Source organism: Nicotiana tomentosiformis, chromosome 7, assembly GCF_000390325.3.
Source record: "Nicotiana tomentosiformis chromosome 7, ASM39032v3, whole genome shotgun sequence".
Classification (NCBI taxonomy): Eukaryota; Viridiplantae; Streptophyta; class Magnoliopsida; order Solanales; family Solanaceae; genus Nicotiana; species Nicotiana tomentosiformis.
In genome coordinates this window covers 17,388,309-17,400,630 of record NC_090818.1, presented here as the reverse complement: position 1 = coordinate 17,400,630, position 12,322 = coordinate 17,388,309, and the positions used below count along the sequence as shown (strand labels likewise).

At 39.2% G+C, this 12,322-nt stretch overlaps 1 protein-coding gene across 6 annotated transcripts in view; it reads right to left on the bottom strand.

Annotated features, from left to right (window-relative positions):
- Positions 1–11,465, bottom strand: part of LOC104097571 (uncharacterized) — a 29,212-nt gene extending 17,747 nt beyond the window's left edge. For 3 of the 6 annotated variants that reach the window (XR_011409555.1, XM_070181343.1, XM_070181344.1), the window contains exons 1-2: positions 11,248–11,456; positions 11,065–11,138 (exon numbers count right to left, since the gene is read on the bottom strand). Coding sequence is in view for 5 of the 6 variants with exons in the window: in XM_070181343.1 (XP_070037444.1) it covers positions 11,065–11,138; positions 11,248–11,287 (114 nt within the window). In the remaining variant the exon portion in view is untranslated. Of the gene's footprint in view, positions 1–11,064; positions 11,139–11,247 lie in introns of all 6 variants that reach the window. The other 3 variants (XM_070181345.1, XM_070181346.1, XM_070181347.1) reach the window with 2 other exon arrangements.
- Positions 11,466–12,322: the final 857 nt, after the last annotated feature.

Genomic DNA, 12,322 nt, shown 5'->3' with positions numbered 1-12,322 from the left:
ATCTGATATATTAATTTCCTTCCTCTACAATTGTGCATATGCACCTACGGTTATCATCTTCAAAAAATTTGAGGAGTTGGTTGTAATATTGCGGTTGTAGTGGTGCTTGTTGAACTTGCAATATGGTTCTCTTCCTTGAGGCATCTCCCATATTTGGGTACACAGATTGCGTAGTTGTGGCTTGAGTTATATTGATGTGGCGTGTCTATGGGATAGTTGTGTTTAATAATATAATGTCATTGGACCTAGAATGGTTACTATCAGGTTTGATTACAGTATATTTGGGAGGATAATATTGAAAGTCGGCTTAGAAAGTGATTATGGTTCTGGTTGGGGCGAGAGTGCTCTATGACTTGTTGCTCTGATGAGGGGTCATGAGATTTCTACATGTTTCTTTTATTATCAGTAGTGTACGAAGGTTTTTGGAACGAGGTTTGGCTTGATATGAGGTTTTATACTAGTACTTGGTTGGTTTTGAGTAGCTACTGTGATCAGAAATGGTGTTACGAGTATGTGAGTTGTGTAGTATGTTATGCGATTATATCTGGGATTATGGTTATGGCTGGATACAGCTTGTTCAGGCTTATACAATATGTAGATGTGAGATTCGAGTCTTGAAAAGAAATTCTGAAGGTTGGGAATTGAATTCCAAGGTTTTTGGGCTAAGGTTAAGTTAAGGATTTTCAGTTGTATTGTGTTGTTAGGCATATATGGAATAGGGTGACGTGGGATCACCCCCGGGTATGTGCGTGGTAAGGTGGAATAGAGATTTGAAGGTTACGAACAACTCTTGGCACGTTCGAGGACGAACGTATGTTTAAGTAAGGGAGAATGTAACGACCAGACCGGTCGTTTTGAGTATCACAACCCCGTTCCCCCATTTACTAATCAATTTATGCCTTACAGTTGATTTATAACTTATTGGGTTAGTTGGTTCGGGTTCAGAAGGATTTCGGAGTGAAATGAAACACTTAATCTCATAATTGAAAAAAAAAACTTAAGTTGGAAAAGTTGACCGGATATTCACTTATGTGTAAACGACCTCGGAATTGAATTCTGATGATTCCAATAGCTCCGTATGGTGATTTTGGACTTAGGAGCATATCGGAAAAATTATTTGGAGGTCCGTAGTAGAATTAGGCTTGAAATGACGAAGGTTGAATTTTTGGAAAGTTTGATCCGGGAGTTGACATTTTGATATCGGGGTCAAAATCCGATTCTGAAAATTTTAATAGGTCCGTTATGTCATTTATGACTTGTTTGCAAAATTTGAGGTCAATCAGACGTTATTTGATAGGTTTCGGCATTGTTTGTGGAAACTTGAAATTTCAAAGTTCATTAGGCTTGAATTGGGATATGATTCGTGTTTTTAGGGTTGTTGGATGTGATTTGAAGAGTCGACTAAATTCGTATGATGTTTTAGGACTTGTTGGTATATTTGGTGGAGGTCCCGAGGGGCTAGGGTGAGTTTCGAATGGTTAACGGATCAAAATTTGAACTTAAACAGCTACTGGAATTTTCTGATATCTGTATCTGATTTCCTTATACGCGATCGCGTAGGATTAGTTTGTCAGTAGAGGTTTTGTGCTTCGCGATCGCGTGGAGATATACGCGATCGCGTAATGTTAATTGAGGGCTGCTGAGTTTTATGCTTCGCAATCGCATGAAGCGGGATGCGATCGCGTAGCTTTGAGATTTTTGTGACTCGCGAAAGCTTGAAGAAGGTCGCGTTCGCGTAGAGTAAGTGGAGTGGAGGTAGAAGTCACGCATTTTGTGCTTCGCGATCCCATGGCCGAGTTCGCGAACACGTAGGTCTATGATGTTGTGCATTGCGATCATGTGGGAAAGTCCGCGATCGCGTAGGGTTAAATCTGAGCTGTGGAAAACTGTTCTTTGCGATCGCGTGGGAAAGTTCGCGATCGCGTAGAGCAAATGACTGGGCAGAGAGTTTAAGTTCTAAAATTGGGACTTAGACCTATTTTCTATTTTTGACAGATTGGAGCTCGGGAAGAGGCGATTTTTGAGAGACTTTCAGAAAAAACAACGGGGTAAGTGTTCTTAACTCAATATTGGTCTAATTACCCAAAATCCATGGTTGTTTTTAACATTTAATTGGTGAATTAACTTGGAAAATTGTGAAAACCCTCTTGGTTTAATTTGAAGAATTGAGGGTCGAATTGATGTCGGATTTGAGTAAAATTTATATTGTTGGACTCGTGGTTGAATGGGCGTTCGTATTTTGTAACTTTTGTCGGGTTCCGAGACGTGGGTCCCACAAACAATTTTTGAGTGTAATTTCGGATTTTTGTGGAAAAATTAGTATTTTGATGTGGAATAAATTTTTATAATTTGTGTGGACTGAATCAAATTTATTATGGTAGATTCGAGCCGTTCAGGAGTTGATACGCGAAGAATGGAATTTCTGAAGCATTTTGATCTTGCTCGGAATTTGGATTCGTCTTGTTCGAGGTAAGTAACTCTTCTAGTCTTGGAGCTGAGGGTATGAACCCTGAATATACGTATTATGTGAATTGTTTGGAGGTGATGGATATGCTAGGTGACGGGCGTGTGGGCGTGCACTATAGAAATTATGACCTAATTGGTTCTGTGAAATTTTGTAGTCAAATAATCTTGGCATTTTCTATGTAGTTTTATATGTTAAAGAAATTAAGCTGAGAATCATGTTAAAAATCATGCTGAGGCTATGTGCCAGTATTATTGAGACCCACAGAGGTCAAATTGCTGTTAAATTAATTGTTTAAAATGAAATTTCATGCGCAGTCATGTTCGTTCATTTCATATCATCTCTCAGTCTCTGTTGCTATTTATTGATACATCATATCATCATTTTTGGGCTGATTTTCATGACATTGTGAGCCCGAGAGACTGGAGAGATTGATGACTGAGTGAGGCTGAGGGATTGATTGTGAGGATAATTATGGGATCTGGCTGCATGCCGCAGTTGGCCAGATTGGCTTATTATAGCATGTGAGTTGTCCGTGCAGCACGTGCATTGTACGTGCGGATCCAGATATTAGTATAGCATGTGAGTTATCCGTGCAACACATGAGTTATCCATACAACATGTATGTTATCTGTGCGGATCCAGATATTATTATAGCACGTGAGTTATCCATGCAAATTATAGCGCTTGGATTGAAGGAGCCCCTCCGGAGTCTGTACATACCCCTAGTGAGCGCAGGTACCTACTGAGTGCAAGTGCCGACTGATTTGGGAGGATTGAGTGACTGTGAGGACTGAGTGACTGGGAGGACTGAGTGAAATGATACTCTGAGAGTATGCATATGATTTTATCACTGAGTTGCATCGCATTGACCATGCACACATGGCATGCAGGCATAGAGATGTATTTTTCTCATGCTGTACAATATCACATCATTTATGATTTCTCACACATGTTGACAAATGGGCATAGTGATGCATTTGTTTTACACGGATTATCTGGAAAGAAAATGAAACATCACATTTATTATTGAAAGGATTTTTGGGAAAAACTATTGTTTTCAAACTTATTCATATTTTTGGCGACTTCGGTAAACGATTTGGGTTTTCACTGATGTACTTGAAAGGAAGAACTATTTTTAGAATCATGAATGAGATGAGCATTTTATCTCTGAGTTACTTCTTGTATTTTTTGCTTTAGGTTGTCATGGACTGTTGTGGACTATTGGTTTTGGACCCGACCTTGGTAAAAGCTCGTCACTACTTTCAACCTAAGGTTAGGTATGTTACTTACTCAGTATATGGGGTCGGTTGTACTGATACTATACTTCTGCACATTGCGTGCAGATGTTGGATGCTGTTGTTGTTGTGCTCGATGGTTGCCGGATTTGAAGATGTACCTGCATTCCTGTTGTAGCTGCCTCTTGTTCATGGTAGCCTTAGATTTATAAAAACTCTATTTATGTACTATTCAAACAGACTATGTATTTATTTCATTTGTGCTTTGTAAACTCTATTCTTAGAAGCTCATAATTTGTACTACCAGTTTTTGGGGAAATGTATTGGTTTTAGATACTTTCTTTTAATTAATTGCCTTATTAATTTCATTGGAATTGGATAGTTGGTAATTGGCTTACCTAGCGGGTTGGGGTTAGGTGCCATCACGACTGGTTGGATTTTGGGTCGTGACACCGAACCACTAGCCACATTTACATATTCAATCTCTTACCGGGTAGCCAGTAGAATTCTTCGTAGAAGCTTCGTCAACACCACGCGACCGCTAACCTGCTCACAGGAGATAACCCACCTGTGGAAATTACATGCTGACATATTCCAACTTCGCTGCACTGGGTATAATTACTACAAAATCAGTAGATCATCCTGAGTCCGAGCTCATTCACCAATTGCACTAGTCCGTTCACTCCTCATGGACGTCAACTAAAGGTACGACAATACATTCCAATCCGAAGTCATGGTGTATCCTTCTTCATATCAAGCAACTCCTTTATGTTGTATCCAAATCTCCCGACGTATAATAGCCAATATTTCAAACTAAGTCTGTAGACCCAATCACCGTCCACCATAATTCCCAAATCACTCTAAACTTTCCTCAAGGCATGTAGCTATTCTATCACAGAACCCACATGCTACTCTGCCACTCTCCCACTTTGGTCAAACTTACTCCTTTAAGTAACTACCAGACTCTTGTTTCTCACACTTGGCCTTCTATAATTTTATCCACCGCAAGGCACCTCCCACGTGTCCTTCCTCATCCTTTGCTGCGCAGTTATTGCAAATCTACATCTATAGCACTTGAACCGATAGATCGCTACCAATTTTAAACCTTTTCGGAAATCATCTTTCTCAAGCCATCAATACAGGAATGCCAATTCGATCCTGAATCACTGCACACTACGACCTCTGACAACCGATTTCCCGGCATCATTTATAATACTCTGCCCCGATGAAAATTGAAGGAAACCATAACACCGGTGAACTTAACATATTATAACCAATCAAGGACGATAACGCCACATCACATGCGGAGATTCCACCACGCTTGAAAATATCGAGTCCCGCTACTCCATCAACCCAAGTCTAAACATTCTTAGTTCGATTGCCTTTCCTCCATCGGAAGTAAAATACCGAATCTTTGAATCATGCACTGAGTAAACCTCCTTTCAAGTCATTCACTGCCCCGAGACATAGGCAAGCATCCTACCATCATATTAATAATGTGCGATAACAACTCATGAGCATCATAGCAACCTGTGCATAGCCTCAAAGCTCTCAGAAGTACAGCTACTGAGCTGAAATGACAGAATATCCTTCCACAAGGCGACGACAATAGCCTAATCAACTACGCAAGGAGAAACATCCCGCCCAATCAACTACCATTACAATTCCTCAATTCCCGATTTATAACCAGCGCTTCACGTCGCATAAGATTGAATGGGAAAGAAATGAAGGCATAAGCCTCAAAGGAATCAAATCGCACGATGAGGAATCAAGAAGGGAAGTGCTCCTAACAGCCCTGTAGCCTATTGAACATAAGTACAGACGTCTTCGTACTGATCCGCAAGACTATACTAGACTCGCATATGACTCGTGAGACCTAAGTGAACCTAGTGCTCTGATACCATGTTGTCACGATCCAAAATCAGTTAAAGGTCTTGATGGCGCCAGACACCATTGTCAGGCAAGCCAACACTAAATAATTAATTAAATTCTCATTTTAATATTTTTGAAATCATAAATTTACTTCAATTTAACTAGTAAAAGATGAATTTACAGAGTAGATAATAATTTTTTCCAATTTCAATACTGAACATCACATAATCATCCCAGAACCCGATGTCACAAGCGCATGAGCATCAACTAGGAAGATGAAATAAAATACAACACCTGTCCAGAATACAAATTAGACAGGAAAATACAAATGTAACTCTGAAGGGGACTCTGCTGGCTGCGGATCGTAGATGGAAATGCAGCTTACCTAAGTCTCCGCATTAACCATACCTCTGCACCCGCAAGGCTGCTAGACATATATGCACCTGCACAAAAATGTGCTGCAAGTGTAGTATAGGTACGTAAATCAACGTGTACCCAGTAAGTATCCAGTCTAACCTCTAAGAAGTAGTGACGAGAGGTCGACTCTGACACTTATTAGTGGTCCAATAATAATATACCGATAATATAATAAATTATGTTGTTTGGAGTGGTTGACTAGGTTGTTTAATATTATTTTTAAGGGGAAGAGGATGCCGGATGAGTGGAGGCAGAGTACGGCGGTTCCATTGTATAAGAACAAAGGTGATATCCAGAGTTATAACAATTATAGGGGTATCAAATTACTGAGTCATACCATGAAAGTGTGGGAGAGGGTGGTTGAAGCGAGGGTGAGGATGACAGTGTTTGTATCCGACAACCAGTTCGGGTTCATGCCGGGTCGTTCGACTACAGAAGCTATACACCTTGTTAGAAGGTTAGTGGAACTATACAGAGAGAGGAAGAAGGATCTGCACATGGTGTTTATTGACCTAGAGAAAGTGTATGACAAGGTTCCTAGAGAAATTCTCTGGAGATGCCTGGAGGCAAAAGGTGTGTCGGTTCCTTACATTATGGTAATTAAGGACATGTATGATGGGGCTAAGACTCGGGTTAGGACAGTAGGAGGCGACTCTGAGCATTTTCCGGTTGTAATGGGGTTACACCAAGGTTCTGCGCTCAGTCCGTTCTTATTCGCCCTGGTGATGGACGCGTTAACACACCATATTCAAGAAGATGTGCCATGGTGCATGCTATTCGCCGATGACATAGTTCTGATTGATGAGTCGAGAGCCGTTGTTAACGAGAGGCTGGAGGTTTGGAGACAGGCTCTTGAGTCTAAGGGTTTCAAGCTGAGCAGGACGAAGATGGAATACCCGGAGTGTAAGTTCAGCACTGAGCCAGGGGAAGTGGGCGTGGATGTGAGGCTTGATTTGCAGGTCATCCCGAGAAGAGGCAGCTTCAAGTACCTTGGTTCGGTTATCCAGGGGGGAGGGGAGATCGACGAGGATGTCACACACCGTATTGGGGTAGGATGGATGAAGTGGAGGTTAGTATCTGGAGTCCTGTGTGACAAGAGAGTTCCACCGATACTCAAAGGTAAGTTTTATAAAGCGATGGTTAGACCGACCATGATGTATGGGGCTGAGTGTTGGCCCATTAAGAACTCACATATCCAGAAGATGAAAGTAGCAAAAATGAGGATGTTGCGGTGGATGTGCGGGCACACTAGGATAAATAAGATTAGGAATGATGATATTCGGGAGAAGGTGCATGTGGCTCCCATTGATGACAAGATGCGGGAAGCGAGGCTTAGATGGTTCGGACATGTTCAGAGGAGAAGCCTAGATGCTCCGGTACGGAGGTGTGAGCAGCTGGTTGTGGAGGGCACGAGAAGAGGTAGAGGGCGACCTAAGAAGTATTGGGGAGAGGTGATCATGCAAGATATGGCAAGACTCTAGATTTCCGAGGACATGACACTAGATAGGAAGATGTGGAGGTCGAGTATTAGGGTTGTAGGTTAGGAGGTAGTTGAGTCGTGCCTTACTTCGTACCATTGTGGGACTAGCCATGTAGGGTTTTTGTGTGAGATATCTAGTGGCAATATTGTGGCTTACTATTTCACTTTTTTGTGCATGTCCTATTTACTAGCTATCGCTTTTTCTTTGCATCTTTCTTCTAGATTTCATGGTGTACCTATTGTTCTTATGATTGTTGTGGTGATACTAATATTTACTAATATTGTCTCCCTTTGCTTTGCATCCTTCTTCTGGATTTCATGGTGTTTCTATTTATCCTATGATTGTTGTTGTGATACTAATATTTTCTCTTTTTTGCCCTTTTGTCCTTTTTTTTTTTAAGCCGAGGGTCTTTCGGAAACAGCCTCTCTACTCCTTCGGGGTAGGGGTAAGGTCTGCGTACACACTACCCTCCCCAGACCCCATTAGTAGGATTTTACTGGGTTGTTGTTTGTTTGTTTGTTTTTATAATAAATTATGGATTTTATAAGGCAACGGTAAACTCAATAACATGAAGCAAGTAAATAATTCTCTTGTTAATAGGGGATTTCTAAATTTATTTTCTTCTTTTAATGATTTATATCTCCGTCCAATGAGGCCATATCAATTATCAATAATTCCAAAACAATCAATTAAGTCATGCGCAAATCATGTCGAGATCGTACGGTCCGATCCAACATAATATTAAATTGTGCACTGCCTGAGGGTCGAACGACGCGAACCATAGATGCATCTATTTAATCTGCCGAGGCTTTCGGCTCGTTCCACAAAAGATAAATATATTCAGAAAACCAAATCAAGGATTTATTTAGGTTTGATGTTTAAAGAAATATCAATTCTCATTAACGGTCAAGTGACCCGTCCAAAATCCAAGTAGGTGAAGTCTAACCCTTTTGAAATTCCTTTATCAAGTTCCAATATCTTTTAAACGGTTAAATTAACAAGTAGGATGCAAACATCGCATGAATAACGTGATTTAAGTCCTAGACTACCCCGGACATAAGCATAATAGTAGCTACGCACGGACTCTCGTCACCTCGTACGTACGTAGCCCCCACAAATAGAAGCACATATTGAATTATTTTACCTATGGGGTAAATTCCCTCATACAAGGTTATAAAAGAGACTTACCTCGCCCCGCAACTCCTTAACCGGTTCCCAAGCACTTCCGACGACTCAAACCGATGCCCAACGCTTCAAAACTAGTCAATAAATATACAAACCCATAAGGATATACTCTAATACTCATTATAATCCAATTTATAATAATTTCTAACCCTGATCGAAAAGTCGATAAAATTCACCCTCGGGCCCATGTGCCCGGATTCCGAAATTTTGAAGATAAACTTTACCCCATGGCACCACGAACTCAAATATGTAATTTCTTCCAAATTTCACGCCCAAAATCGTGGTCAAAATCCAGAAATACCAAATTCTAAGTTTTCTATCAAAACCCCACAATTTCTACTAATTTCCATGTTCAAATCCATATATGATCATGTATTTAGTTTAAAGGAAGTGGAAATCACTTACCTTGACATTGATGACGAAGAATGAGCTCCAAACTCGCTCCAAGACCGGCTCTCATGGAGGAAATGAGGTGAAAATGAGCCAATCCCTCGTTTTAAAGAACACACTGCCCTGCCCCTTCCTTCGCACCTGCGGTCAAGTAGCCACACTTGCGGCTTCGCAGGTGCGAGAAACCTTCCGCTTCTGCGCCTGCTTCTACTTCTGCGAGGTACTATCCGTTTCTGTGCTTGCGCAGATGCGGCCAAAAGCTCCGAACCTGCGGTCCTTCACTTGGCCAGCCTGCCCCGCTTCCGCGACTCTAATGTCACTTCTGCGCCCTCTGCATCTGCGGTCAAAACCTCGCAGGTGCGGGTACACCAGATATTAGCTGCCTCAACTCTTCTTCAAATTCTAAATTCGATTCGTCAACCATCAAGAATTCACCAGGGGCCGTCGGGACCTTAGCTAATTATACCAACACGTCTCAAAACACATTACGAACTTAGTGGAGCCTTCAAATCACATCAAACAACGTCGAATTCATGAATCGCACCCCTTTCTAAGCTTAATAAACTTTAGAATTTAAACTTCTATATTCGATGCCAAAACCTATCAAATCATGTCTGATTGACCTCAAAATGTGCACACAAGTCACATTTGACATTACGGACCTATTCCAACCTCCGGAAATCAGAATCCGACCCTGATATCAAAAGTCCACTCCCGGTCAAACTTCTCAAAAACCTTCAAATTTCTAACTTTCGCCGAATGACTCAAGAATGACCTACGGACCTCCAAATCCACTTCCGGACACGCTCCCAATACTAGAATCACCATACGGAGCTATTTTGAGACTCGTAATCCCAAACGGACCTCAATAACATTTAAATGCACTTCAACCCAAAATTTTGAAATCCTTCTAAAAATTCTATTTTCCACAATAGGCGCTGAAACGCTCCCGGGTCACCCAATACCCGATCTGGACATATGTCCAAGTCCTAAATCATCATACGAACCTGTTAGAACCTTCAAATCATGATTCCGAGGTCGTTTACTCAAAAATCCAATCTTAGTCGATTCTTCCAACTTAAGACTTTCGAAATGAGAATTTTCTTTTCAATACCAACTCCGATCTCCCCGACATTCAATTTCGACCACGCGTACTGGTCATAATACTTGAAATGAAGCTGCTCATGGCCTCAAACCGCCGGACGACGCGCTAGAGCTCAAAATGCCCGATCAGATCGTTACATCTTACCCCTACCTAAAAGGTCGGGAGGCTGTTTTCGACAGACCCTCAACTTAATGCAAGACATAACTATAATGAATAACAAATTAGTACTAGTATCGAATAGGGAATCAACCCACAAACTCAGCAAAATGAACAAAGTATCCGATAGTCAAGATACCAGAATCCAATTAAACTCTAAGCACAATCTATCACTAAATAATGAAATCTTTAGGAATGGATTAAACTATAATTACCCCAAAAAACCAAAACCAAATCAAAACCAATCTAATAATCAATATCTAAAAGATATTTTTTATATACTAACACAATTGTGTAGACATCATAAACTTTTACTCTATAAAAATTAATATTAATATATTTATTAAAAACAGCAAAATGAGGTACTCCTCACAAAGATTAACACCAAACTTTCTCTCACACACAAAAAAAAAAATGCAAGATCCAATTTTTTCAACCAAAGCAGACAACAAAAAGAATAAACAATTAGTTACTATACAATAATCAACCCTTTAATCACCAAGAAACCAATAATCTAATTGAACTCTAAGCATAATCTACCACTAAATAATGAAAATCTTATATCCAACTTTATAAATGTACTAAACAACAAACACCCAGAAACACACCAAAAATATCTAAATCAATCTACCAATCAATACCTAAAAGAGAAAATTGTTAATCCAAATCCGAACAATTAAGAAAAAGAAAGAAATTTGTTAACCCAAATCCGAACAACTAAGAAAAAGAAAGATATCTGTTAACTAAGTTGGGTACCTTGAATTTGTAAAAAACAAGCTTTGTGAATCTCAGCAGCAGCAAAAGCCTCAGCGATTTTTGTCTCCAAGTATCTATTATAGCACAGTGGAATGCAAAAAATTAGATTTTTTTGTAGAATTCTAACTAAGGAAGAAAAACTATATTTTTTTAGAATTGGGAGGAGGGAAGCAAAATTTTTACCGCCAAAAGTTTTTTCTTCTAAATCTCCAATACTCTTCATACATAGTTCCTTTTGAGTCTTGGGGTGGAGGGAGCGAACTTGAGAAATTTTGGCGAAACCCAATTTGAGATTTTGAGCCAAAATTGATTTTAGATTGAGAGAAGAGAGGGGATGGGTCCTGAGGTGCTTCTAAGGCTACGACTAAGTGCTAACCTATATTTCTCAATTGTGGTCTATCATAAATGTTGGTTCCCTGGTTTCATATATATTTTTGTTTTATTTTAAATATTTCATCTTTACATCCAACATCTAACAAGTAGTAGTAATAATAATACTCTCTCTGGTCCACAATAAGTGACCAATTTACTTTTTTATTTTGGTCCAAAATAAGTGTCCATTTATATAATCAAGAAAAAATTTAATATATTTTTCCAAAATTACCCTTATGTACATATCCCTAAAAAGTATTTTACTCCTCACATTAACTATGTTGCAATATTTAATTAAGGGTAGTTTAGTCACACCAATTATTTTTATCTAGAATTTTATATTTTCTTAATGAGTGTGTCCAAAGTAAATTGGTTACTTATTGTGGACCAGAGGAAGTATATATTTTGACTAAACATTGATATTTTCATTAAACGTTTTGAATCGGCAAAATGTTTTAAAAAGCGGGGCATATGACGTATCGAGCGAGGCATAAGCCTCATGAATCTTTAAATTTTTTAGTTCAAGAAATCAAAAAAATAAATATATATATATAACATAAAAATATAGAAAGTACATTAAAAGTTTAAGAAAATCAAAGGATTAAGGAAACTCATAAAAAACCAAAATATCTAACATGTTTTACAAGTATAAACAATGCAATAGTGTTAAAATTGTTATCAAACTACATATTTGATTACTTCCTTAAAAGGCTAGAAGTTATAAATTATTATCAAACTACACATTTAATTACCTTCCTAAAAGTAATAATCAATAAACTTTATCAATATTATAATTCAAAATATATTTCTCCTTCAGAAATAAATACAAAGTATTAAAGTCTCTTTTGGTAGACAAAAAACTAAGAAATAAAAATCTATAGCGAGT